The sequence below is a fragment of the Miniopterus natalensis genome, chromosome 18 (genome assembly GCF_054644295.1).
Source record: "Miniopterus natalensis isolate mMinNat1 chromosome 18, mMinNat1.hap1, whole genome shotgun sequence".
Taxonomy (NCBI): Eukaryota; Metazoa; Chordata; class Mammalia; order Chiroptera; family Miniopteridae; genus Miniopterus; species Miniopterus natalensis.
Genome location: NC_142098.1, coordinates 8,012,103 through 8,039,256, shown reverse-complemented (window position 1 = coordinate 8,039,256; position 27,154 = coordinate 8,012,103). Strand labels below are relative to the sequence as shown.

The 27,154-nt window shown below is 37.7% G+C and overlaps 1 protein-coding gene and 1 pseudogene across 4 annotated transcripts in view; both read right to left on the bottom strand.

Moving 5' to 3' along the window:
* RBL2 (RB transcriptional corepressor like 2) overlaps positions 1-27,154 on the bottom strand; it is a 62,519-nt gene that overhangs the window by 30,466 nt on the left and 4,899 nt on the right. For 3 of the 4 annotated variants that reach the window (XM_016221027.2, XM_087827509.1, XM_016221028.2), the window contains exons 4-18: positions 21,197-21,261; positions 17,685-17,813; positions 14,562-14,722; positions 14,414-14,478; positions 13,697-13,883; positions 10,081-10,247; positions 7,986-8,095; positions 7,209-7,312; positions 4,669-4,806; positions 3,704-3,868; positions 3,077-3,188; positions 1,916-2,185; positions 1,444-1,724; positions 1,184-1,360; positions 459-530 (exon numbers count right to left, since the gene is read on the bottom strand). In XM_016221027.2, the coding sequence (XP_016076513.1) occupies positions 459-530; positions 1,184-1,360; positions 1,444-1,724; positions 1,916-2,185; positions 3,077-3,188; positions 3,704-3,868; positions 4,669-4,806; positions 7,209-7,312; positions 7,986-8,095; positions 10,081-10,247; positions 13,697-13,883; positions 14,414-14,478; positions 14,562-14,722; positions 17,685-17,813; positions 21,197-21,261 (2,203 nt within the window). Of the gene's footprint in view, positions 1-458; positions 531-1,183; positions 1,361-1,443; positions 1,725-1,915; positions 2,186-3,076; positions 3,189-3,703; positions 3,869-4,668; positions 4,807-7,208; positions 7,313-7,985; positions 8,096-10,080; positions 10,248-13,696; positions 13,884-14,413; positions 14,479-14,561; positions 14,723-17,684; positions 17,814-18,987; positions 19,244-21,196; positions 21,262-27,154 lie in introns of those variants that run through there. The other variant, XM_016221029.2, reaches the window with a different exon arrangement.
* On the bottom strand, positions 15,651-17,145 carry LOC107543366 (isocitrate dehydrogenase [NADP], mitochondrial pseudogene; annotated as a pseudogene).

Here is a 27,154-nt window from a genome sequence, read left to right as displayed (position 1 = left end):
AGCTATTAAATAACAGATCCAAGGTTGACACCAGGGCCTGTCTGGCTCGAAATTCAAGTGCTGCCTACAATACAACAGAGCAGTAATAATATCCAACCATAAAATGAAGTCATTCTAAGCCAAATACAGAGATCTCTTTAAGATAGATGAATAGTATTAAAAATAAAATGAGTTTTAAAATTTCGTTAAATGTTGTCTTGGTTAAATGTACTGTTTCCTAAACCCAACTGAAAGGTGACAAACCAAACAACTTCCTAGTTTATGGCTCCCGGTGATTAGCTGAGCCAAGAAGCCTGCGGCTTCCTATCATTAACCGCGTAGGAAAGGGGACAGACTAGAGACCCCTTTGAAGTCAAGCCTCAGCTGTTCAACCTGGAGAGAAGGCCACAGAGCCAGTTCTGGGGGCTCTCTGTATTCATCAGACTCGCTTTTCCAGCCCCAAGAGGAAATGAGGTTACCTGGCTCCGGGCCTGTGGCTGAGTCCTGTAACAACGCATGATATTCTGGAAGGATTTGTCTTCTTTTGTGACCTGGAAAAGAATAAGTATTTTGTGAGAGAGACTGACTTCCAACAAAATACTGGGTGGAGCACCATAAATTTGCTCCACAGTGAAACTGATGAAAATTATATTAAAAATCAGTCCCTTAAAGTGTCTGGAAATGGTCCTAAGAGCACACAACAAATGAAGATCTATTAAAGAAAATCTAAAATTCAGCAACAACAGAGGTAGCAAGTGTTATCTGAACCAAGACCTGGCATAAAATATACAGTAACAAATGAAAATTTCACTCGATGGACAAAACAGTATTTCGCTTACCAGGGAATCCTAATAAAATAATGGACAACTTCTCATCAGAAACTATGGAGGCAAAGAGGCAGTGGAACAACATATTCAATGTGCTCAAAGTAAAATATGTAAAGAATCCAGTATCCAACAAAGTTATCTTTCAAAAGTTAAAACGAAATGAATATAATCTTAGGTGCCCTGGCTGGTGTGGTCAATGGTTAGAGTGTCGGCCCCTGCACCAGGTCTCTGGTTCAATTCCTGGTCCCAGTTGGGGCAAGTGCTGGAGGCAACCAATGTCTCACTCAAAAAGAAAAAAAAAATCAATGCAGAAAATATCCTCCAGTGAAGATTAAGGAAATAACATCTTTTTTCCTTTTATATTCTAAAGTACTCACTTTTGCCATCACATAAATGGCACACATTAACAACTGGTCCAGATGTCTGTCCATCATAAGATCAGGACACTGAATTATGGAGAATTCAAAGCAGGTCCAGATTTTTTTCCTTAGTTCATCTGAAATATCTAGTTTAGCACAAAGATCCCGAAGACGGACACCTGCTAAGTGGTAGACCTAGTAGATAAACAAAAACATTTCAAAACTTGTTTATCTAACACATTTCCCAAGCTCACAACTTAGAATGCATGAAAAATTACCTTTCTAAAGAAAAGTGATAAAGAGCTGGTCTTCCTGGGTCTAACACTGCTGCTGGTTAAAGGTGGGCCTTGTTTCTGCTGTTGTCCACCTTGGGAAATCTGTTGAATAGCCACTTGACCAGGGACTTGCAAGGTTGTTCCTGTCACCTGTTGAGAGCTCAAATTTCCAGCCAGGGCCTGAGCACTGAGGGGCTGAATGGGGCCTGTCACAGCTTGTGCCTGACCCCCAACATTGACTTGGACTGGGAAGAATGTTATCCCTCCATTTTCATTGGCAATACCTATAGTTTGTTACAAAGAAAAAAGCACAAAGGAAATGATAATACAAGGTTCTCTAGGCAGGGGTTTCCAATTCCTCCCAACTCAACACCCTTCCTAAATGCTTGTCTCATCATCATTCCAGCCAAATCTCGGTAACTTTCCAATAAATGGCACAGAGAAAGAACTCGATATCCAACTCTGCCTTCCTTACCTTGTACAGGAATGGTCACAGTTTGCCCATTGTTGGCTGTGACAGTGGCTGTTGCCATGGTGACCAAAGTCTGTCCAGGAACTGGTGTGACAGGAACAGGCTCTCCAGATACGTTCTGCACAGGGACAGCATTCACTAGGGGCTGTGGTGGCATGCGCCCTGGTGTTCCTCTGTCGGAGGGGCTATCATTCTCAACAAATAGCCGTCTCCTGGTGGAGCTGGCTGTTGGAGAGCTGTACCTATCGTATAATGTGGTTGGAGACGTTATGCCTAGGGTAAAAAAAAAATCATTTAACTCAAGGAAACTGATATCTGACTTCCATCCAAGCTGTTATTAGTGTTCAAAAACTAATTGTTTTAAAATTATGAAGTATTTCAAACACTAAACAAAAATTACAGAGATCACATCATAGCTACATTCAAGTAATAAAAATTCAACTGAACACTATTATGAGCAAAATTTAAAGAGATTTTTCTGTATTTGTCTCCCAGCGCTCCCTTCGCTCCACCTTCTGCTAAACCAAACTAGACTTCGCCCCCCACTGCTACAAGCCTTGATGAGCAAGGGGCGACTTAGAAAATTACTTCCCCAGGATATGTCTGACCATATTCAGTTCCTACCTAACACTCATGAAAATGTGATTTTACCATGAACACACTACTTGACAAGAGGACTTGATGGACTTGATATGCCTCCAGTACCATCTGGGAGCATCTCCCCCCCAGTTTTATGAGTCTTCATCTTTGTCCACATTTATATAATTACTAAAATTTAATAATGTCCTTCAGAAAGAATGAACATGCATGTTTTAGATTCAATTAAACTTAGTTTATTTTTTAAAACAACTTTATTGATAGATAATTCTCATACATTACACTGATTTAAAATTATATAATGCAATGGTTTTTGGTATATCAATTTTTTAAAATTGTGGTAAAATACAGGGTGTCCCCCCAAAATGTATACATACTTTGAATAATTATAAAAGCAGTGTTTATTAAAATACATTTTCAAAATGTAATAGAATCAGCTGTTAAAGTGTGTATATATTGTTTTAGGACACCCTGTATATGCCCTCTAAACTTCACTTGCAGGTTTAGACAGAATTTAAATCCCCAGATATCAGGCCATATATCTTTGCCTTAGTATTTTAAACTTACTTCTTCCAAGTCCTCCAGTATCAGCACGAACTTCACTCACTCTTCTGGGAGTCAAAGGGGAGCCAGCAATACAAATTTCATCTGCTCTTTCCAGGTTCTGAGGTGGCATGACCTATAAAGAATTGTTTACATAGAATGCCATTATTCAAAATGCATTATAATTAAAAATACAATAATAATCTAAGGTAAAATAAAACCATCTTGGCTCATCAGTTATTCCATCTAACAGTTGTCTTTTCCACTTTCATACTAATGTTAAAATAAATTCTGGCAGGCTTAAAAATTTCCAAATCTAGTAAGCAGATATTAAATATAAATCAACAGTCCTTAGTGATTTGGAGAATTAGAGTATCAAGCATTCTAAGGTACAGAAATTTGATTAAGAAATCAAGACACAACACTGAATTCTTACTCTGTCGCTAAAAACCTGGGGCAATCACAGATTATTTCTGATTCTTGTTTCCTATTAGATATAGGGATGATTGTACCATATTAAACCCAGATGCTACCCTCCTACCCTGCATAAGGAAGACACTAAGTTTAACTGCTCCCTGTGAAGGAGGATTATGAAGACACTAGATATCGGTATACTTTTGTATAGAAAGGTGTTGAGATATTTTCACAAACCTCTTCACATGTAGGAACTCTGTTTTCATTCTCTCTGATTCTGTCCCAGAGTGGAGACTCTGGTTTCCAGGCCAAATGATCCAAGATCTGTTCTTCAATGTGATTGAGGTGTTTTACCACCTCTCTACAAAGGCCACCTTCTGCTCTAATGAATACTTCTATCACCTGAAATAAAGAAAAATGCCCTGGTTTAATAATTACTTTTACAAAATTTGTGTAAGTATAAAAATGGGTAAATTTAATTTTTTACATATTTATAGATACAACAGAGACAATTTATTAAAAATTCTAAGTTTCAAGAATAGTACTATTTTGAAACAGCTGTTCTTCCCTTCACTCTCTTTATAAATAATATTTAAACTGCTTGTATGAATCATATTAAATCTTTTTATAATGCTGTATTTCAAAATGTTTTCAGTGAAAGAATATGTCTTATCTATTGAGATTGAAAATATCTATGCCACTATAAAAATGTTTTGACTGCTGTATCTGAATTAAGTAAATTTGTACACTAAATTAATATTAAGAAGGAAACAACTACCAAATCAATGCCCTAACTCTGTGCCTCTATATAGCAAGTGAAAGAGAATTTGTTTCTGAAAAACAAATCCAATATTATTTAAATTCCATAAAGTAAAAAAAGATTGCTATATAACATTAGCTAGTGATATGTTTGCTATTTTTAAAAAAACCTTAAGCTCATAAAAATGACAGTATCCTAAGTCTTCATGAAATAAAAGGAATCAAATGAAACTTTTACTGAGCATAGGTCTTGATTGTATAGTAAAATAATTTATATAGTTCTTAAGACTCTATTTCTTCTCTGCTCACCAAACAAAGTAGAAATTAGTAAGCATGTAATTAAAACAGAAGAAATGTACTTAGATATTAAAATGAACTAGACGGCTAACAATAGGAAGTTGGTCTCATCTATAATTTTATTAGTATCAGATTTTTATAAATACCTTATAAAAGTGATAAAGTGGCACATCAAATATTTCAGCAACAAATGGAAAATTCCCAGGAGGCTTGTAAGAAAAAGTGACAACCTCGAGGCAGCAAGCCAAGAGTGATCTGTGGAATGCATCTTGTTCCAGAATGACCTATAAAACAGTTATTAACATTTAGAAACATTAGTCAACTTTAGCAAGACATTTTATACCCAGTCAAGTCATTCTCTGGGTTAGTGAAAAAGAAGTAAGTGCTTAACAACTTTCAAAAATCTTACATATTATAAAATATAATAAAATTATATCCTGAACTAAAATGTACATATACTCTGATGCTTAGAATAATAATAATATGGAAAGATGTTACAAAACAGTATTTTACAGTAAGAGGCCACTGTTATGAAAAGATGGCTGTAAGGAGGACAGGTGACTTGGCTAGATGGTCATGGACCAAAAGTCAACATATTTATTCAGGGTAACATAATCACAGATGATTGTCACATTTACTTTTTTTTGCTTATTTATTTTCCTAAAGTGTAGATATTTTTTAATTAAAAAGTTATGTAGACACAAAAAGCATAGGCAACAAGAGGAAAAAATAGGTATATTAGACTTCATCAAAATTAAAACCTTTTGTGTATCAAAAACACTATCAATAAGGTGAAAAGACAACCCGCAGAATGGGAGAAAATATTTGTAAATCATATATCTGATACAGGACTAATGTATACCAAAAAGAATTGGAAGCACAGACTCAAAAAAATACTTGCATGCTGATGTTCATAACATGATTCACAACAGCCAAAAGGCGAAAACAAGTCTATCAACAGATGAATGGATACACAAAATGTAATATATACATATATGTGTGTGTGTGTGTATCCTTAAAAAGGAATAAAATTCTGCCCGGCTGGTGTGGCTCAGCGGTTGAGCATCAACCTATGATCCAGGAGGTCTTGGTTCAATTCCTGGTCAGGGCACTTGCCTGGGTTGGGGGCTCGATCCCCAGCAGGGGGAGAGGGTGAGTGTGTTTGCAGTAGGCAGCCGATCAATGACCCTCTCTCATCATTGATGTTTCTCTCTCTCTCGCCCTCTTCCTTCCTCTCTAAATATTAAAAGGAATAAAATCCTGATATATGCTACATGGATGAACCTTGTAAACATTATGCTAAGTGAAATAGGCCAGGCAGAAAAGAACAAACACTGTATGATTATATGAGGTATCTAAAATAGGTAAATTTACAGAGAGAGAAAACAGAACAGAGGTTACCAGGGGCTACAGCAAGGAGTGAATGGGGAGTCACTACAGGTATAATCTATTGGTCTAGAACAGTAAATTCTGAATATGGCTAGTGTTAAGGGCTGCACAATACTGTGAATGAATGGGTAATGCCAGTGAATTGTGCACTTAAAAATGCTTAAAACTGTAAATTTTACATACTTTTTACTACAATAATGTTTAAAAAAAATAAATTTCTTAGGTGAGTATATAGGTATCCACTTACTATCAACCTCTAAACTACAGCTGTGTTTTATAATCCTTCTGTATGTGTTTCAGAATTTGAAAATTTGTCATAAAACAGCCTTTTAAATTCCTATAGCCATATGTATATATTTAAATATATTTTTATAGATTTTAGAGAGGAAGGGAGAGGGAAAGAAAGATAGAAACACTGATCAGCTGTCTCCTGCACACCCCCTACCACGGATCAAGCCCACAACTTGGGCATGTGCCCTCACTGGGAATTGAACCAGTGAACCCCTGAGTGCATGGGTCAATGCTCAGACACTGAGCCACACCAGCCAGGTGCCATATTTTTACATATATAAACAAGGAAATGTAAATAAATATAAAGAATTAGAACAATTATTGGTTAATTTTGTAATTTTCTTTAAAAGATTATTTAAGCCCTGCTGGGCATGGCTCAGCAGTTGAGGATTGACCTAGGATCCAGGAGATCGCAGATTGATTCCCAGTCAGGGCACATGCCCAGGTTGCAGGCTTGATCCCAGGTTGGGGGCAATCAGGAGGCAGCCCATCAATGACCCTCATCGATGTCTCTGTGTCTCTCTCCCCCTCTCCCTTCCTTTCTCTGGAATCAATAAAGATATATTTTTTTAAAAAGTTATTTACATTTCTTGACTAATAAAATCTAGGAAAAATAATTATTTTAGCCAAAGAGAAATGGCTGAATATTTGTTAAAGACCTACAGAGTCAATACTCAATTATTCTTGCTGTAGAAGGCTTAAATAAAAACCTGTTATTTAAAAACTCAGTTAAGATTAAGCCTAAATGTTTTAACCCTTGACTAGAGTTTTACTCCCCACAGAAATTATACGTAGTAATACATGGCCTGCTGAAGTGAGACACTTAAGTGGGGCACTGGAGGTGAAAGAATTCAGAACACAAGTCTCCTTAGGTACCAATCTTATTTCCTCAAAGCCATACATCATTTATTTTCTTTAATAATGGCCTATTTTGTTTTCTCGGTGGCTAGCGCCGACAGAAAACTACATTTTACTATGCTGATCAATACATTGGTTATTTACTCACAGATAAATCCATGTCTCCCAGTCTCTTTTGTTCCTGCTCAATAACAGATTCTAACACTTTATAGTAAAGCATCTCTGCAAAACGAAAATGTCTGCTGGCAATTTCTGCATAAATAATAAAAAAAATCACATGCAAAGAAAATAAATATTGTGAAAAATGAGGGTCCATCCCATCCCCTGCCTACAAAATAAAATTTAGAAACCAATACAACACCTCCTACAGTTCTTTTTCAATCATCCCTAAGATTCTTTAATTTTTTTCATGGTAACACTTAAATGAAATTTTCACATAAAAAACTGTAATAGCATTCCATTAAGATTGATCTCTCTTTTTTTTTTTTTTCGCCCCCCTCTTTGGTATGTTTGAACAGAGAAGCTCTATGATAAGAGGTGTACAGTTGGTTTACTTGGATTCCACTCATACTTGGCTTTAAATGATAACATCAAACAACTCCTAGCATAGGTCTGGGCATGAAAACAGCTATGTCTTCTGTCTTGTTCTTAATATTCTGAAGAATCACAATACTTCTATATTTAATATCCAAAGATTTTCCAAACAAAACTACCAGAAACTCAACATAATAAAGATAGTCTAAAATTTCTCTTACCGAGAAGGGCCCAGAAATCATTTGGTTGACAAAAAATTTAGACATCCATATTCTGGCACTCAATCTAAAAGCATAAATCTTTTCTTCACATTTCTGACTCAGTTACCAAGAAAGGATTCCACATAGTTAAACTTCAAGATGAGAACGATATAAACAATATTAAGCTTCACCTTTAGCACAATTACTGGAGTCCTCATCTGGCTGGGAATGCTGAGAATATATTTCAAACATTTCTTTCAATCTGTTGGCAATAGCCTTTGTTGGATCTCTAGAACATGTTCTAAAAAAAAAAAAAAATACTGAATTTAAAGGTCTTGCCAAGTTACAAGTAATAAACTGTTTAAAACTCTGTATTTTTGCTAACCTATAAATATAAAATACTTTGAACACAAACTATATACTCCCCATACTGACCCGGAAGATCCTATACTTCCTTAACAAAAGTGTTGGTATTACTACTTTCAGTGAAAAAAATGTCTTCTGTAAAGTCGTACCTTCTACTGCAGTACGTTTAGCAAACTTAACCTGTGCCCATTTGATGTCCATGACTGGGCCCCGCACCCTACATGTCTGCAATCACTGATGAGCAACAAAACTGCCCTCAACTGTTCCCTCAACTGTCAACCAAGTGTACTGGGGGCAATACAACTTAAAACTCCTGGAAAAAAATAGAATGAAAGGGTATGTAATCGACACTATAGACTCATATAAACCATTCCTGGTATTCTACATCTTTTCCTGAAAACTAAGTTTATTTGATTTTTTTTAACTAGAAAGGCAATATATGTTCAATGCAGAAGCACAGATTATCACCATGTGGGCTTTTTTAACAACTATGTTTTTATCTTGATCATAAATATATATATTCGTTGTAAAAATATAGCAAGTTTAGAAAATTATAAAGAAAGTAAAAGCTATAATCCTACTAGCGCTAGCTACTGAATATCATATATAAACAGAATTCATGAACATATAGACACTAGGAAGCAGTCCTCACCAGACGATGAATTTGTTTACACCTTGATCTTTCTGTTGTTCATAAGTCACCCTAGGTAACTTTTTACAAAAAGTTTTACCTAGTATCTACTGGTATTTAAATACCACGAATGGTATTTAAGATTAAAGAAGCTGCTACATCTGGTTAAAGATTGTACAAAGATTTGGAAAATACAGAGATTAAATCAGGCTTCTAAAATGTACTTATAAAATACTTCTGAATTCTAGGTAAACAAGGTCCATTTTAAAAACATGACTTAGGAAGAGGTCATACAGACATAGCCTATTGGGTGCTAAATCACAATCAAGCTTATGAAAAAACTAGATTTCATGAAAATGTAAAGGAAAATTAGTAGCCTTGGTATTTAATGAGTCCAGCTATGAGTGGGGAATTACTCATATATGTATACTGGGCCTTCCTATATCATATCACCTGAAGTATAATGGGCCCCTAGAGGGACTATGTCATCAAATCATAAACTTTTAGGACAAATATCCTGTTCAGGCTAAGGGTGTTTTATAGAGCTTACAGAAGTTATGTGGTTTTAAATTGGTTATAAATTTAACTGTCTATGTTTTCCAATAGGACCCACCCTACAGAAATGTGCTCAGGTCCAATCCTCTTCATGAAGTCCCATGACAACTACCATCTTTACTGATTCCCCTCCCTGAGATCTTATGACAGAACAGTTGGTAACAGATACTTTGGCGCTTTAGTCTACAGGGTCTAGTGTTGTTAGTTATTCTTGTGCTGAATTAAGGAAATCTGAGTGCTATGGACTGAATATTTGGTCTCCCCAGTGCCCAAATTCATGTTGAAACCTAATCCCCAATGTGATGCCATTTGGAGCATTTGGGAAGTGATTAGGTCATGAGGGTGGAGCCCTCCTGAATGGAATTAGTATCCTTATAAAAGATCCTAAAGGGATTCCTTGCTTCCTTCAGCCATGTGAGGACCCAGCAAAAAGACATAAGGAAGCAGTCCTCATTAGACAACGAATCTGTTGACACCTTGATCTTCCTGTTGTTCAAAAGCCACCTGATGTATGTATTCTATTATAGCAGCCCAAACAGACTAAGATACTGAGGAAAAATGATCATCATCTAATCATACATCTTACATTGCTATGTCTTCTGTAGACTAACAACAGGACTGAGCATACAACTGATATAAAGTTATTAATGAGTAAATTAAGGCACTAATAGTGAGAAATTAAATTAGAAAATAGTCCAGCCAAATCTTAGAAGGCAAGAAGGGCTCATACAAACCTTAGAATCTGCTCCAGTTTCTGACTTGGTGCATTTTTGAGGCCTGTCAGCATGGTGTGAAGACGGCTCAAGCTGTGTGTAACTGTAGACACTGGCGTCACACAAGGGCTGTTATCCTTAACGTACCTCACACCAGTAAGTGGTGTGGAGATTCTAAGTGCTCTAGACTATAGAGGGAAGAAGAACATTATTTTAGGTTGGAAAGATATTTGATTACTTCACAAATGAGAACTGAAGTCAATCAGACTTTATCTTTAACAAATTTTAGTGATTCAAACATCACCATTCTTGGAATTTAAACATAACACCACTAAAGCATCAAGATCCATATGAAGATGTATGAAAGGATAATCTGTATTTTAGCTAACTAAGGAGTTTGCTCTTAAAAGTTAAATCTTTAAGATAAAGCATATTTCCCTATGATCCTTCCTTCAAAACTTAAGATTGAAGGCAAAAATAAGCATTAAAAAATTAAGAATATCTTTGAGAAACAGCTAGCATCTACTGCTATTTTTGTAAATACCCAAATATTGACAAAAGAAAGCTGTGAAATAAATCTGGCCCAAATGAAATCCATGACTTAACAAAAGTTCACCTGAATGATCAAATCTGCTTCAGAGAGGATAACACAAACACCGCTGGAGCAGAATACAGACTGGTGAGAAGAGCCCTCTTGCCCCTCCTTCACCTTTATTTGCTATACCCCATCAGTTTCTCCCCGAAAGTAAACAGAGCTTCACATAAATAAGTGTTAAGTCAACATTCTTGAATACAAACATGAAAAAGAATTTAAGCATGAATGTATATGCTAATAAAACATCTTTTTCTAATTTTTCCAACAAACTCTTAAAGGTTAAGATAGCTTAAGAATGTTTTTTAATATTCAAGATAAAGTATATTTCCCCATGTATTATTATATGTTCTTATTTTAGAGACAGCTGTAAAAACACCTAGCAAAAATTTCACCTGGCAACAGAACCACTCAAGCTTGAGACACAGAAAAGCACAGAAATTAACCAGAGAAATAAATCTATATGCTTTTTTTGTGACTTAAACAGTAAAGTCAAGACTTCTACTTTGTTTCAAAGAAATTAATTCTATATATTGTTTAGGCCAATAAGGTGATCTGGGTAGGTTAAATACATTCAGAAGGTTGCTCCCTGACCCAGACAGCTTTCATTGCAGCCAGCTTCTTCCCTGTATATGAACCAATGCTGTGCTGGGAGGGCATTTACAGGAGAAGCAACAGCAGCCAGCAGCATCTCACCGCCTTGCCTAAAGGTAACAGTGCTTCCACAAAGGAAATGAGGTATGATGACCACAGACTCCTGCCTACAGTCCTCAAGGTCAGCACTGGCTTCCTGGCAGCACTGTTTAAACTCCTAGCTTAAAGCTTCTTGTGCATTCTGAGTAAGAGGAGTCTTTCTCTAACTCACGTATAAATATTAAGCTGATATTTTAAAAATATTAAGATGCTTCTTCTCTAAGTAAAGACTCTTGAATTTTGGAGCTCTGTTTTCAGACGTCTTTTATTGTCTAACAACTCAGATTACCACTAGGTAATCTCTCTTCATCCATGACCCCTAAGCTCTATGGTGAACTTCAGTCTTTCATATCTAAACTGCCCACTCAACTTCTCTACTAAGATGCCTAAAAGACATCTCAAACTTAACATGCTCTTAACCCTAACTCTTGATTTCTTTCCCCAAACTTGCTCTTTCCCCTCAGTAAATGTTAATAGTAAACATTCAAGAAATGCCTATGTGCCAAGCACTGACTACAGTACTGGTCATAGCCCTCAGGAAGCTTATATTCTAACACTGGGAGACAGATAATAAACGATCACCTCCATCTCTCTACCTGCCTCTCTCTCTCTTCTCTCTCTTACTGTCAGACAAACAATTCTTTTTTTTCTACTTACCTACCATGAGACAATGATAAATAGTAAGAGGAATCATAATCACAGAGCAAGGGGAAAAAGAAGTCCTGAGGGTTGGGGAGGATGGTGGTGGTTATCACTTTATACAGCAGTATCAGAGACCTGAATGAAGTGAGGAAGTGAACTGCATGAAAACCTGGAAGAAACAGGCTCTAACAGCGGAAACAGCAGGGCAAAGGCTTTGAGTTGGGGTACACTTGGCACACCTGCAGAATGAAAGAGGAGGCTAGCTGTGGCATGAGTGGACCGGATGTGGAGGAAAATGGTAGGAGATGGATTTAGAGAGGGAGCAGGGTTAGATCCCTGAAGACCTTATGGGCATTTCTAAGGACTTAAACTTTTATACTGTTTACCCAACTGAAGTCATCACTGTTTTCTTTCTCTCATACCCTAGATCCAAACGATCAGTAGATCCTTTGGGTGCTTTCTCCAAAATACAGCTCCAATAGAATCATTTCCTTGATCCAAGCCACTGTAATCCACCACCAGAATCACTGCAATAGCTTCCTAATTCCCTGCTTTCACCCTGGCCGTCCTCCTCCCACCTTTAAAAATGCAAATGAGATTACATCAGTCACTGTTTTCCCTGTCACCTTCCAACCGCTTTCCTCTCAATCACAGCAAAAGCAAAAATTTTTACCATGGCTTCCAAAGCCTATATGGTCAGCCTGTCCCTTTTGTCCCTCACCTCCCCTTCCTTAATCACTTTCCTTCACTCACTCCATTCCTACCACACTGGCATTCTCACTGTTCCTCCAAAAAGCCGATCATGCTCCTACCTCATGGCTTTGCACTTGCTGTGCTCTTGGCTTTAAATACATTTCGCAGCTATTCACGTGACTCGCTTCCTCACTTCAGGTAATCTTTCCCAGCCACCCTTCCTACCATAGCCCAAGGCCCACCCATTCTCCCTTCTCCCCAGTACTTTATACTATTACTCTATGTTTCCTCATATGTCATCATCTGATATACATATACTTACCCTCTCTACCCCCCCACTGGAATATATGGCAGGATGTTCTGGACCGTTCTGTCTGAGCATCCTGTGTGCAGGATACAATCTGGCACACAGAACACCTTTAGAGTATTGCATGAATAACCAGACCAGCCTTAAGTCTGGCCTTCCAGGTGGGCTATCCCTGGAATCATCCAGGCTGCCTCTGCAGGCACCTGGCAGAAGTGTATTTTCTGTTAAACCACACAACAGGAGGGACACTCTTAGTCTCCATCATCATAAGCGTCTGCATGACATGACACCACATGACCCCCAAACTCAGTTTAAAATAATTTTCTTAAAGCCTACAGATTCTCAGGTTCCCTAGTCTTACATAAAGGAACCAATGTAGGTCAATCGGTATTTTCTAAATGCCTACTATTTTCAATATTTAAAGGCTGTATATTACTGGCCCATCTTTTCAAAACCAACAATCATCAACATGAAACATTCACTTAAATGTATATGAAATTCTCTTTTTCCCAGATCTAACAAAAAACTCTGAAAATTGATGTTAACAAAAATTAAATAAGTAAACAAAAATTGAGATAATTTTTCCAATTAAAGTAAATATGGTGGGAATTTTTTTCACAATTGAAGTAAAACACACACAAAAGTTACCAAAATATAAGGACCTGCATGCGTGGGCCCCTGTACTTCTACTTTGGCCTGCCTCAGCTTACCTTGTCGAAGTGCTGCTGCAAGATGTTTTTCACCTGTACCCTTTCAGCAGTCTCTGTTCCTGACCCAGTGTTCAGACACCTGGAGATCGTCCCAATTTCCTCTTCAGCATCCTCTCCAAGAAATATCCGTTCATCTAAATTCCCAACAGATAAAACATACTCCTCATAGGCCTTATTGATGGCTTTACTAAAGGAAGGAAAGAAAAAAAGACAAAATGTACACTCATAGAACTGCCATTTCATTTAATGTTTCAGTCCACTTAATTATTTCATTTTTTAATTTACTACAAGTTCTACTAATTTTGTGAAAGTTCAACTTTAGTGGGATCACTGTTAACTATAAAAGCTGAGGAGTATCTGCACTATGCTCACCCATCTACATAGCATACTTCACTGACAGTGTTTCAGGGAGGGTATACTGCACTGATCTGCCTGGTAAGTGCAGCTTCTGGTGAGAAACTTAATTATCTCTCCTCGCTGCTCTAGGCACCTTTACAGACCTCAGTACTCCCACATCATTTTTCACCTGAGTAGTTCCAAAAGAATTTATTTCAAAAATTATGAACCAAAAGCTTAACTACTAAAGCCTTCAAGAAAAGCAATACAATTTTTAATAAATTTTAAAATGTTCTTAAAGTAATAGTTAATCACTAAACTCTGAGGTTTTCTAAGCACAAATTTTAAATATTAAGATTGTTTAATAACAGAAGTACTCACAAATTCTCTCCAAAGTTCCCAGGCTCTAAAAACCCAGTAAGGTTTTCTTCTTTTCCCTTAAGGAGCTATGATGAAAGAAAAGATCCTTAAGTTATCATATAAATCAAATCTTTCCCCAGAAAATATTTTCACACTACTACTTACAAACCTTTTTTTCATAAAGTTTCCTTATGTAGGGTTTCCAGAAATGTTCCTTTATTCCCTTTGCTTCCAAAACTAGGCCGTCATGTAAGGAACAGAGTTTCTCAATGACACAAGGTGGGTCAGAGGAAGGCTTAGAATCCTTAGCATGAAAATCTTCAGATAGGCCTATGATGGATAGAATCACAGAACAGAGATAGCAGGTAGCACTCAAGAAACCAAGTTGTAACAAACTAAAATATAAAGATGCAGAGTCTAATCAGCATCAGTTACCATATGGATAAATAGGAAATAGTGTATAAGGGCCTAATTTGACTCTAAATATACTGCTAAAATAGCAAATAGAGATCAAGTGTACCACTACTCAAAAGATTTATTCAATCATGTATCTAGAGATGGTTAATAAAAAATAATTTTATTATGCTAAAAGATCTAAAAACACAAATACCTAGCTTTGCAAATAAGCCTTACATTCAAATAAAAAATACCACTTTAAGAGATTACTGTCCAAAGTATATACTATTTACATACTTTCACTAAATTACATGTGTTTGTTTATATTAATTTACAGCTAATCTTGGCCTAGTCTCAGTGGGAAAAAAATAAAAGGGGAAAAAATGAAGGGAAACAGCTATATAGAAATATAAAGCAGAGTTAGGAAGGAAAAGGAAAAGACAGAATACAAAGAACATTAAATTTACCAAACCAGGAGCAACTTATAACTCCATTAACTTTAAATATCTACTCTGAGAGTCAGACAAGCTGAAATTCTAATTGTAACCACTCCCAAACTGACAATTACTCAATCCTACCATGGCATTATTCAAATATCAGCATTATTATATACTACTAGCGCTATGAATACTTTCTAATATTTTCTTTGTAGATCATAATTTGGTCTGTTACTATATATATCATTCATAGAAACTACATACCTTAAAGCCTACTAAACACTGGCAAAATAACTATCATTTCCATAAAGCTTTTTGTGTCTGTGAAAGATTTTAGTAGCTAAATATGGCACCATGTGTTCCAAGGGGGATATAAATTACAGTATGTAAAACATACTGACAGGCTGAGGTAAAATACACTGTTCCTACCCCGTGTCACCATGAGGGGAAACATTGATACTTTTAAAAACAACTTGCTGATAAAAAGTGTCCCCTAGAAAAGCCTCCTGACAGGGCTGGGGCTCACCCTCCACCACGTGTTGAAGGATGGGTATCCCCCACAGCAGCCAGGCAGCGCACCCCACCCCACTACAGCTGGCCTGGGCTTTGTCCAGGTTGCTCCTGATGGCATCCAAGAAGTCTGAGGTGTTCAGGAAGTGCTTGTTCAGCTTCACGTTGCTGAGACCATAAACACAACCTGTCAGGTCCCTGGTCATGGACAGTGGTTTCCACGTCTGAACACACATCTTCTCCAGGGTCTAGAAAAACCTGATGAGGTCCTGGTTCCCATCCAGCTCCTACCAGCACTCCCAGCTATGGGTCTGGGCAAAGATGCTGGTGATGGGCTTAGTATTAGTAGGCTGGCCTTTCTGGAGCTCCTGATAGTGGCAGGTGACCATCCCATGAGCAGCCTCAGCCTCAATGGTCTTCCCATCCAGGCAGACCAGCACAGATGTCATCAGGCCAAGGGAACCAAAGCCCTGGGCCAAAATATCCAAATGCACGTCTCTATCATAGTTCTTGTAGGCCCACACAAAACCACCTAAAGACTTGGGAACCAGAGCCACCATCTCATCACTGAGCCACTGCTCGTACCAGCTCATATTCTCACCTAATTCGGTCTTACCAGTGCTTCTCAAAGATCTCCTGGAAGATGTCCTTGAAGCACCCGTCCTAGGCTTTCAGAACGGGGTTCTTCATAGAGTGGCCACTTCTTCTGAGTAGCATAATGGAAACAGCTGTGCACAAAACCTGAGGTGGACTAGGTGTACGTGCTTGTGCCCATGCCTCCGGCAGAGAAGCTATGTACTGCCCACTCCTTAGCCCTGCTGCTGTCCTTCCGGATGACGACCATCTTAAGGTGCCAGACGGTCGGCCACTAAGTCTGTGGCCTTCTACTGGTGGCCATGGGTATGCCTGCCAATGGTGATGAGCTTGGTCCAGCCAGGAACAAGGCAGGAATCTTCTTGCAGATGACGGGCTCCCTCCTGGAAGAGAGTTCCGCCAAGGATGTTCTGAATGGTTCCACTGGGATTCTTCAATCTCTTCTTCGGCTTGAATTCTTCCACATGGGCCTTGTCAGGGGTGATGGTGGCATACTTGACAGCCACACTGTTAATTCTGGGTGGCCAATGCAGTCAGTGGGGACCTGGTCATCAGTCTGTTTGAGGTTTGGGAGCCCCAGGTCGAAATACTTGAGCTGGATGTTCATGTGGGGCAGGACGAGTGTCTCTTTGATGAACTGCCAGATACTACAGGTCTCTCATTGCTGTCAATCTCCAGCACTGGCTTAGCCACCATGACCTTCTTGTTGGCATAGTGGTGACATGGCTGGTCCTGCAAGCTGGGGCCTGTCACCCAAGCTGGCCCAGAGCCCAAGGCTCTGCTAAACAAGAGTACCACCTACAGGTAGCCAGCCATCCCAAACAGATGAGGCAAGGGAACGAACCAGGCAGATGAGATCCGAGCACCAGCCGCAGGTTCAGCTGCTGGCAGTGGGATGCCCAGACCTGGCCATTTCCACATAGCTTTTACTTTAAGAACTGAAAATTTATTTTCCTTATTTTATAACCATAACTACTCCTGTGTAGAAAATATCTAAAAGGTACAGTGTGCCCCAGACACAAACTTGCCAATGTAGAAAAATATCATCAGCTTTAATGCCATCTTTGCTACTCTGGATTTCTAAATTCCTTCTTCTTGTTGAGTATATATTTCAGAAACTTCTAGTGATTATCTAAGACTTTAAACTTCGTGATATTTGCAATTGCTTTTTCCATAAATGTTGTTACAGAGACCTTGACTCCTAATTACAAGTACTCTGGAAAGCAATGATGATGGAGCTTTTTGAAGCACTATGTTCTCTACTGCTAAGAAACCTGCAATATGTATAAAACTCCCAAGAGTAAACACAATGTAGAAATGTGAGTTGTCCAATCATCTTTGATTTACGAACTTACCTTTAAAATTAGGGTTCACAAGTTCTTTACGATTAGAACATTGAAGGGCATTTCCATAAACTAAGTCCAAAGCACACAGGAGAAGATGATAAGAATTGACCAAATCATCACTGATCATGGGGAAATTACCTATAGGATTATAGAGAGTAAGGAAGTTAAACATGCATCCACTTTACAGTATGTTAAAAATAATTTCTTCCTTTACTTAAAAAGACATTATACAACACTGTACCAAGCAAACTCAAGAGCTACATAAAGTGCTGTGGCAAATTTACACTTTGAAATATTATAGTTTAATTCCTAAGAGTTTAATGAAAACTAAAGCTTTACTTAACATACCATTTGTCTGCTTAGTATTCATTAAGTAAGCACTGTTAGCTGACCAGAATTTTATCATCATTGGTTTTTCCTTTGACAATTCAGAACACAAACAACTTCATAAATTATCTCAAACTGTAAGAAATTGTTTTATATGAAAATATCTTTCTGTCAAGAAAATTAGTAGAAATACTTACATGTAAACAGCTGAAAAATTATTCATGTAATCATTTTTTTATGTATGTACTTTTAAAAGGCTATAACCTATAATTAGACTCCTAACAGTAACATTTTAAATAATTATCTAATATGAACACAAGCTCATACAAATTAATGCAACAGGATCACAATGAAAGACACTTAAGATTTAGAGCTGGTATTCCACAAATTGCTGATGCTTGATAACGAAGAAAAAACCCTTAAACCTATAGAAACATGTCATTTCTGCAGTGCTGGTTTAAGTCTGACATTGAAAACAGTTTCTTTTTTTTTTTTTTTTTTAAATATATATCTTTATTGATATTAGAGAGAGGAAGGGAGAGAGAGATAGAACATTAATGATAAGAGAGTCATTGATCAAGCCCACAACCCGGGCATGTGCTCTGACCGGGAATCGAACCCCGATCGCCTGGATCCTAGGTTGACGCTCAACCCCAGAGCCACGCCCGGCCGGGCTTGAAAACAGTTTCTTCAGGCAGTTAAAAAGCTTTATTATTAGTAGAAATTAAGGAATATTTCTAGTTTTATAACTTCAAGTATATCCCTTTTTTCATTAAACACTGCATATATATGCTTCATACTGATTTTATATTCTTATAACATTATATGAATTCAATTTAAATAGCTAGCATACATCTGAAATAATTATTTCTAAACCTCAACATTTTCACACTTAATGCCTACCCAAATGCTTGCATACACAAACACACACTGCTTTGTGTCAGGCTTTTTTCTCTCCTTTCCACCAAAAAAACTTACCACTTACCTCAGCATATGAAGATGAGGAATTCTATGTTGTATAGATGGAGACATTCAACAAATCAACTTGAAAAAAATATTTTTCTTTTACCAAAAAGGCAAATGTTTAATAGGTTAACTAATACATTGCTATAACCACACTAACCTGCTTGGTTCTACTATAAATATGTTTAAAAAACAGACTAAGTTCCTCAAATGTAAAACAGGAAGTGGTAGCGCCTAATGTTTTCAAGCTACAAAGCACATCACACTGACAAGCCTAAACTTGTCACTGGTACGTACTTGCCATAGAAGGAAAAACCCGCAGCCCTGTAACTTCTAACAAGAAGCTGAAATGCCCTTCAGGATTAGAATCTAGGTTAAACTCCAGGATTGTCCCAACATGACATACTCTACATTTCAAATCCCAACTTTAGAAATAAATCTCGCTGTGAGGTATTCCATCTTTCAATCAACAAAAAAAAACCTGTTTAACCTCCAGAGTTAGCTTGTTTATCACAATGAGAAGATTTGGGTTCTCATACAAAACAGGAGTGGCATCTGTTTGTCTTTCAGGACACAAAGCCCACCATGAGGACAAGCCTAAACTTGTCCCTGGTGTGTACTTGCCACGGGAAGTTAACAAAAACAGGCAAAAGGTTGGCTTATTTATCAAGAATGAGAAAATCTGGGATGCCCCTGTAGTACAGAGAAAGTCATGAGAAAAATGGCTATGAAAGAGTACACCTCCCCCAGTAACTACATCAAGAACTGAATAAAACTGATTGAACTGCTCTATTAGAAAAGGTCCTAGAGAAGCATAGTCCTGGACTGTGAGGGAACAAAGGCTGTTCAGATCAAGCACTTACAGACTGAGTTAAAAATAAGAAAAACACTTAGTTAACTGCAGAGACAAAAAATATGCTACCCCAGTTGATAAAGTGAGATCAAAATTGACATAAGGACAATAAAATTCTTTTAAAATCATTTATATAGTACATTTACTCCCAATTACACATAAGCCATAAAAGAAATAAACAAAAATCCTGGAAGTCAGATATACCTATTCACAAGCAAATGACAAAATTAACATCATACATATAAGGCTGCCACAGCAAGCTAAAAATGGCAGCAAGGGGAGTAGCCACTATGAAAACAGTTTACATGCTCCTAAGCCTTTCTTTATTTCCTGCTGAAATCATATCACTTTTGACTCCACTAAAGAAACATGTCAGTGTGGTGGAAAGCAAAATATCTAACAACTTATTTTTGACAGAAGATTCTTTTCAATGAATCATGCAGCTCAGGGAAAGGAGGAGGATCTTTCAGCTAGTTAGCCAGAAAGGACCAGTTATAAACAGACAAATCAAACATCAAGACCAATGGAGTTATATATCCTTGCTGGAGAGCCTTCACTTGCAGCATGAAACTAAGAGCTAGGATATCTGGGTTCAAATCCTAGCTATGTTTCTAGCAGCTACTTTTTGGGGCTGTTACCTAATCTTTAAAATAAATAAGTTGGGTTAGTTGATCTCATAATGAGAATATCTTTTATTTATGAAACTCCTTGTAGCCTCTATGACTTTTTTTAACTTTGCATTTTAGTGGGCTTATCTTAATGGCAAAGGCATTCTGTACAGTCTCCAGAAAAAAGCTATGTAACTTATGTAACTGTACTCTCTTTTCTTCTTTAGATTAGTAAGAATAATTTCTACAGAGAAATACAGACAGGACAAACATAAAACAAAACAAAACATATTTCACTGAATGCAGACCTTGGGTAGGCTAAGTGACATGAGAAAAAAGGGAGAGAAAATAAATTGTATCTAAAGGCATTGATGAAGTGTAATTATCTGAACAAGATGCAGAAAGTAACCTGAACCACTGAGGATGATCAGTCCCACTCCTTTAGACTTGTCTCATGAAAAATACAGCTCAAGATATAAACAGACACACTAATGTGTTTTCAGTCCATAGTTCACAAGAATAGGTTTGGGTGGAAAAGACATTGTATAAGAAGAAAATTTTAAGCTTTTCCATTTAATAAGATAAGTTTTGGACCTTATAAAGAAATCCTAAAGACTTTTATGAAAAGGCAATACTTACAAAAGAATCTGTGAATAAAACCACTGAGTAATTTTTCAGTGAAAATCTTTTCCTGATACACATTATAGGTTGACAAAAGTAGTACCCATTTAAATAAACTAATATCTAAATAAATATTACTCTTTTCTTACCTTTTGCATATATAAAAAGCACCCAACAAAAATGGAAAACTTCAGACACGGTACAGGGCTGTCGCCTTTGGGGGAGAAAAAAGTCAGGAGATAACAAAAAAATTAGTAAAAGACATCATAGATGACTGTAAATTAGATGAGAAACAAAACCCCGTTAGAGAAAATGGGAGATTTGCTTCACAGGGAAAATACGCAAGAAGTTCTACTCCAACAACATACTGGTAAGGAATTAGCTGGGAGCCAGGGAAAGAGCTCATCTCAGAACGAAGAAAATTCCAAACTCGTTATCTTGAGGTCAAGATAAGGTAGAAAATGAAATAAGTAACAATAGTCCTTTTAGTGAGAGCAGCAAGACTAATGCTACTTTAAGACCCATGTATGCAGTCAGATATTTCCCCAATTTTTTTCCTCTGCCATAGCTGATGAAATGTAAACCCTCTGTCCCTAAAAACATTTCAGTTTATATCAAGATATAAACACAGACACACAAAGGACTTTTTTGTTTTATATTTATTGTTGAAAGTATTAGAAATGTTCCCTCTTTCCCACCACTGAATCCCTCTACCTTGCACCCCCTACCCAGGCCTTCACCACATTATTGTATGTGTCCATGGGTTATGCATATCTGAATATAAGTTCTAAGGTTAATCTCTCCCCACCCTACCCCACCCACCCCTGCCTTCCCTCTCAGATTCATCAGTCTGTTCCATGCTTCTATGTATCTGGATCTATTTTGTTCACTGGTTTATTTTATTCATTAGATGCCAAATATGAGTAAGATCATGGGATACTTGTCTTTCCCTGACTGGCTTATTTAGTTTAGCTTAGCATAATACTCTCCAGGTCCCACCATGCTGTCTCAAAGGGTAAGGGATCCTTCTTTTTTACAGCTGCATAGTATTCCTTGGTGTAACTGTCTGAGTAGATGCTTGATATGATTTCAATCTTCTTGAACTTGTAGAGATTGTTTTGTGTCCTAACATGTGGTCTATCTTTGAGAATGGTGTGGCCCGGCTGGGTGTGGCTCAGCTGTTGAGCATTGGCCTAGGATCCAGGCGATCGGGGTTCGATTCCCGGTCAGGGCACATGCCCGGGTTGTGGGCTCGATCAATGACTCTCTCATCATTGATGTTTCTCTCTCTCTCTCTCCCTCTCTTTTCCTCTCTCTGAAATAAATAAAGGTATGTTTTCAAAAAAAAAAGAGAATGTCTGGTGTGCACTTGAGGAGAATGCCTATTCTGCAGCTTTGGTGTGAAATGTTCTGTAAATGTCAATTAAATCCATCTGATCTAGTGTGTCATTTAGAGTCACTGTTTCCTTGTTGATTTTTTGTCTGGAAGAACTATCCAGTGAAGTCAGTGGGGTGTTAAAGACCCCTGCTATGACCGTATTGCTGTTGCTCTCTCCCTTAAAGTCCTCCAGAAGTTTTATTTTTTTATTCAGCCTGTGTGTCTATTGTTCTGAGGTGGGTCTCTTGTAGACCACATAACTTTGGGTCTTATTTTCTCATCTATTCAGCTACCCTGTCTTTTGATTGGGGCATTTAATACATTTACATTTAAGGTTATTATTGATAGGTACTTACCTACTGCCATTTTATTTCTTTTTTAATCCTCACCTGAGGGTTGCTTTTCAGAGAGTGGGAGAGAGAGAAACATCGATGTGAGACACACCGATTGGTTGCCTACCTAACTCTTTTAGCCTTATTTTGTCTGGGAAGCTATTTCACCATCTATTTTGAATCATAGCCTTGTTGGATATTCTTGGTTTCAAGTCCTTGTTTTGTATTATCTTGAGTACTTCATGCCACTCCCTTCCAGTCTGTAGAGTTTCTGATGAGAAGTCAGCTGATAGCTGTATGGGAGCTCCTTTGTAGGTAACAGCTTGCTTTTCTCTTGCTTTTAAGATTCTTTGTCTTGAATTTTTGGCATTTTAATTATGATGTGTCTGGGTGTGGGCCTCTTTGGGTTCTTGCTTGGGACTCACTGTGCCTCCTGAACTTGTGTGACCTTTTCCTTGACCAGGTTAGGGAAGTTTTCTGCCATTATTTCTTCAAACCAGTTCCTAACCTTTGCTTACTTTCAACCTCTCTGGTACTCCAATGATGGGAATACTGTTACATTTCATGTTGTCCCATAGCTCCCTAAACTGTCCTGTTTTTTGTTTTCTCTTTTTGGTTCTCTGATTAATTTTTCTACCGTCTTCTGATTCACTGATCTGATCCTCCACTTTCTCTAATCTGGTGTTTATTCCTTCCAACGCTTTTTTTACTTCTATGATGTCATTCTTAATTTCCTTCATAGTTTCCATACATTTTCTGTTGAGCATCCTTACCATCACTATTCTGAACTCTTTATCTGACAGATAGCTCACCTCCATTTCATTTAGCTCTTCTTCTGGGGAATTCTTTTGTTCTTTCATTTGAGGTATTTTGTCTCCCCATTTTGGCTGCCTGTTTGGGTTTGTTTCTATGTATTAAATAGATCTGCTAGGACTCCCAGTCTTTTGGATGGTCTCTGGTGCAGGCCAATGTCAGACGCTGTTTGTGACTGGCACTGAGTACCCTTTGAAGCTTTCCTCACTCCACTCCATAGCTTGTGGCTCCCTCTGCTGGGGCTGGGTGCGTTTTAGAAGGACCAAGATATGCACCAAGATCTGCTTTTCCAAGCCCTGAGTCCAGAAGCATAACAGGCAGAGACTCAAAGCACTCAGAGGCTGATTGTTATTCAGTCTCTTAATGAGCTTCAGGCTGTAGAAATTCCTCAGGGTGGGGCAACTGCTCCCCCCTCCCCCAGGCAAAAGCTGCTTGGATGGTAAATGTCTGCCTGCTAAAGATATCCTCTGCAGTATAGGAGATTGAGCACAGGAATCCAAGTGGCTACCCTCCGAGTTCTATTCCCCGAACCAGCACTCCTGGATTCTCCTCACGGCTCCAGTCCACACTCCCCTCCCTCCACCAGAGCCCAAAGTGAGTGGCTGCACACAAAATTTTGTGTGTTGGCCCCTTAAAAAGGTACCTGCATTTCCAGCCCTCTCTCCCTGGCAGACAGAAACCCAGTGCTTTTCACAGCCAGATGTTATGTGGGCACCTTTCTCAGTTCTGGTGCTCTGGGCTGAGAAGCCCATCTTGGGGTTTAGGACCAGAGTTCTCAGTGGGAACCTTCCCTCGCCCCCCAGCTGAGATATCCCTCTAGACCTTCAGCTGCTGCCTGTGGGAACCCAGCCAGCCCTCTCAAACCTCTGCACTTCCTACCCGTCTCTATGCGGTCTCCACTGTAGGTCCTTGGTTATGAGGGTGCTCTCCAGCTTGTCTTCAGTTGATTTCAGGATGGTTTTTGTATATTTTAGTTGTAATTCATTTGGTCCTGGGAGTGTGTCAGAGTAGCTTACACTCAATCCGCTGCCATCTTGGAATCTCCACACTCTCTCACAAAGGGACCTCATAATGTAAATCTTGGCCTTCCTATCATTCCTTATACTTTTATTATTAAGAGTACCTTGTGTATTTTGCCAAATTGTCTGTTAAAGGGAGGTTCAGACATGTTTTAAGCTCGGCTTTTCTGCCAAAACCTCTGCCAGTGTGTAGATAAGACATTTGTTGCCTCCAATCCCAATAGCCTTATTCTAATAAATTGCTTTGAAGAGAAGAATCAGGAGACTGAGGTTTATTTCCCACACTGTCGTTCTGGACTTAATTCATCATTCCCTGGCAAGGACTAAATGTAAATGACCTGCTTTAAAAAGCAGCTTCCTGGCCATAGGCACATGATAAATTATCTAGTTTTGATAGCTGCCAAGATAAAAGCCAAACTTTTTAGCTTAACAGTCAAGCCACTCTAAAAACTAGCTCTATAACATGAGAACTCTAGAACAAACTGCATGGAAGGCTTTATCTACATAGTAGTGCCCCCTTATCTGCACAGGATTCTTCCAAGACCTCCAGTGGATACCTGAAACTGCCACAGTATCAAACTTTATATATACTATGTTTTTTCCTATATACACATTCCTTTTCACTTAATGGAAGCATTTTATGGCTTCTCTTTGGCATATCTGAATTGCCTGAACTTCTACTCTTGTCCTTTGGGGCTATTATTACATAAAATAGGGTTAAGGTGATATAGAGACAGTCATCTGGTAACCAGAGATTGCAACTAGTAACTAAGAGTGGGAGCATAAGAAGCATGGATAGCTAGCCAAAGGGATGATTCATTTCCGGATGGGACGAGTATGATTTCATCACGCTACTTTAAATGGCATGCAGTGTAAAACTTATGATTTCTGGAATTTTCTATTTAATATTTTGACACCACAGTTCACCATGGGTAACTGAAGCCAAGGGAAGTGAAACTGTGAAAAGGGGACTACTGTATCTCCAAATTCACCTATCAAAATCCTACCCACCGTTCAAAACCTATTTCTACTTATTCCATGGAAGCTTACCTGACTGGTCCATACACAGTAGTTTATCTGTGCTTCAGAAGTCCTACATTTCTATTACCTTTTGCATTTCTGTATGCCTCCAAAGACAGTGACAGTGGATTTTTTTAAATACTTGTGTCTCACATTACACCTCACAAAGTACTTTACACAGTAAATTCTCAATAAACACTGTGGCAAACTTTCAAAGGTTGGTGTGTGTGATACACATTATAAGGTCACAGTAAAACATGGGTGTTTTGGGCAGACTATGTGACTTGCAATAACAGCTCCACACTTACTATGTGACCTTGGTCAAATTACTTAACCTTTCAAGGGCTTATTTTCCCTTGCCTATAACAACAGTATCAACCTCATAAACGTGTCATAGGGATTAACTGAAATAATATATATTTAAGTCTTAGGAGATTCCCTATTCCATAATAAATACTAACTAAATGGTATACATCATTATTACTACTAGGCAAAAGTACTACTAAAAAATATACAGGGTAATATAGATGTCGAATTTTAAAATAAAGTATCTTACAATTTTCTTAGAATTAGGTATTATATATACCCTAATAAATATCATAGGAAGTACCACCTGAAATCATTTTCTACAACACTCCAAAGAAGAAAATATTCTGTATATTTCTATAAATGATCGCATCAGCATCGCTCAGACTCAGAACAAAGTTCTATCCAAACTTTAGAATATCTGTGAATAGTCAATTCCCTAACAGTACAAGCAAACTAGATGAGCTGCTTCCAAATTATGGGGGTCAATTATATAAAAATGTACAGTTTGTTTTATTATTAAAAACAACTCACTTATTGTAAATATCCTTCACAGCTTTGGAAAATTTTTATATTGAAAGAGAAACAAACACGATTCATTTATTTATATTAATTCCTTTCCCCTGCTTTTCTTGTCAGCATTTTTCTAGTTCTATTTTAAGAACAAATTCCATTTCTACTTTATAAAAATACTTTTGTGATAAAGGTAGAGAATTTGTATCCCATAATTATCCTCATCTATCAGGAGAAAATGAAAAAGATTGGGTCAAAGTTAAGTTTTTAGACTGCAGACATGATCACTGTCCCCTCCTCCCACCCCTAATCCAGCTTCTTGACTCTTGACTGTTGTAAACATGAAAATACACAGAGAAGCCACTTCATGGGGATTATTTAGTACGTAATTTGACATGTCAAATAATAGAAATAGTTGGTATATATTATAACAGAGAAAATTATAGAAATAGTCAATATATTCAATAACAGAAAATCAGTAGTCAAATTCTAGACCCTCAGTAGCTATTTTGGTAAAAACATCTGTGTTCTGACTTTTGTATTTTTGGTAGTTTAAATGAAAAGTGAAAATTTATATGAACAGGGATTCTACACATTTTGCCATCTGAGAGAAGCCAAACTCCTCTTGGCTAACATATAACGAAAAGCAAGAAATTATTATTAAAAGAACGCTATTGGAGAAAAAAGTTACGTACAAAATCACATTCATTTTTTAAGACTAGCAAA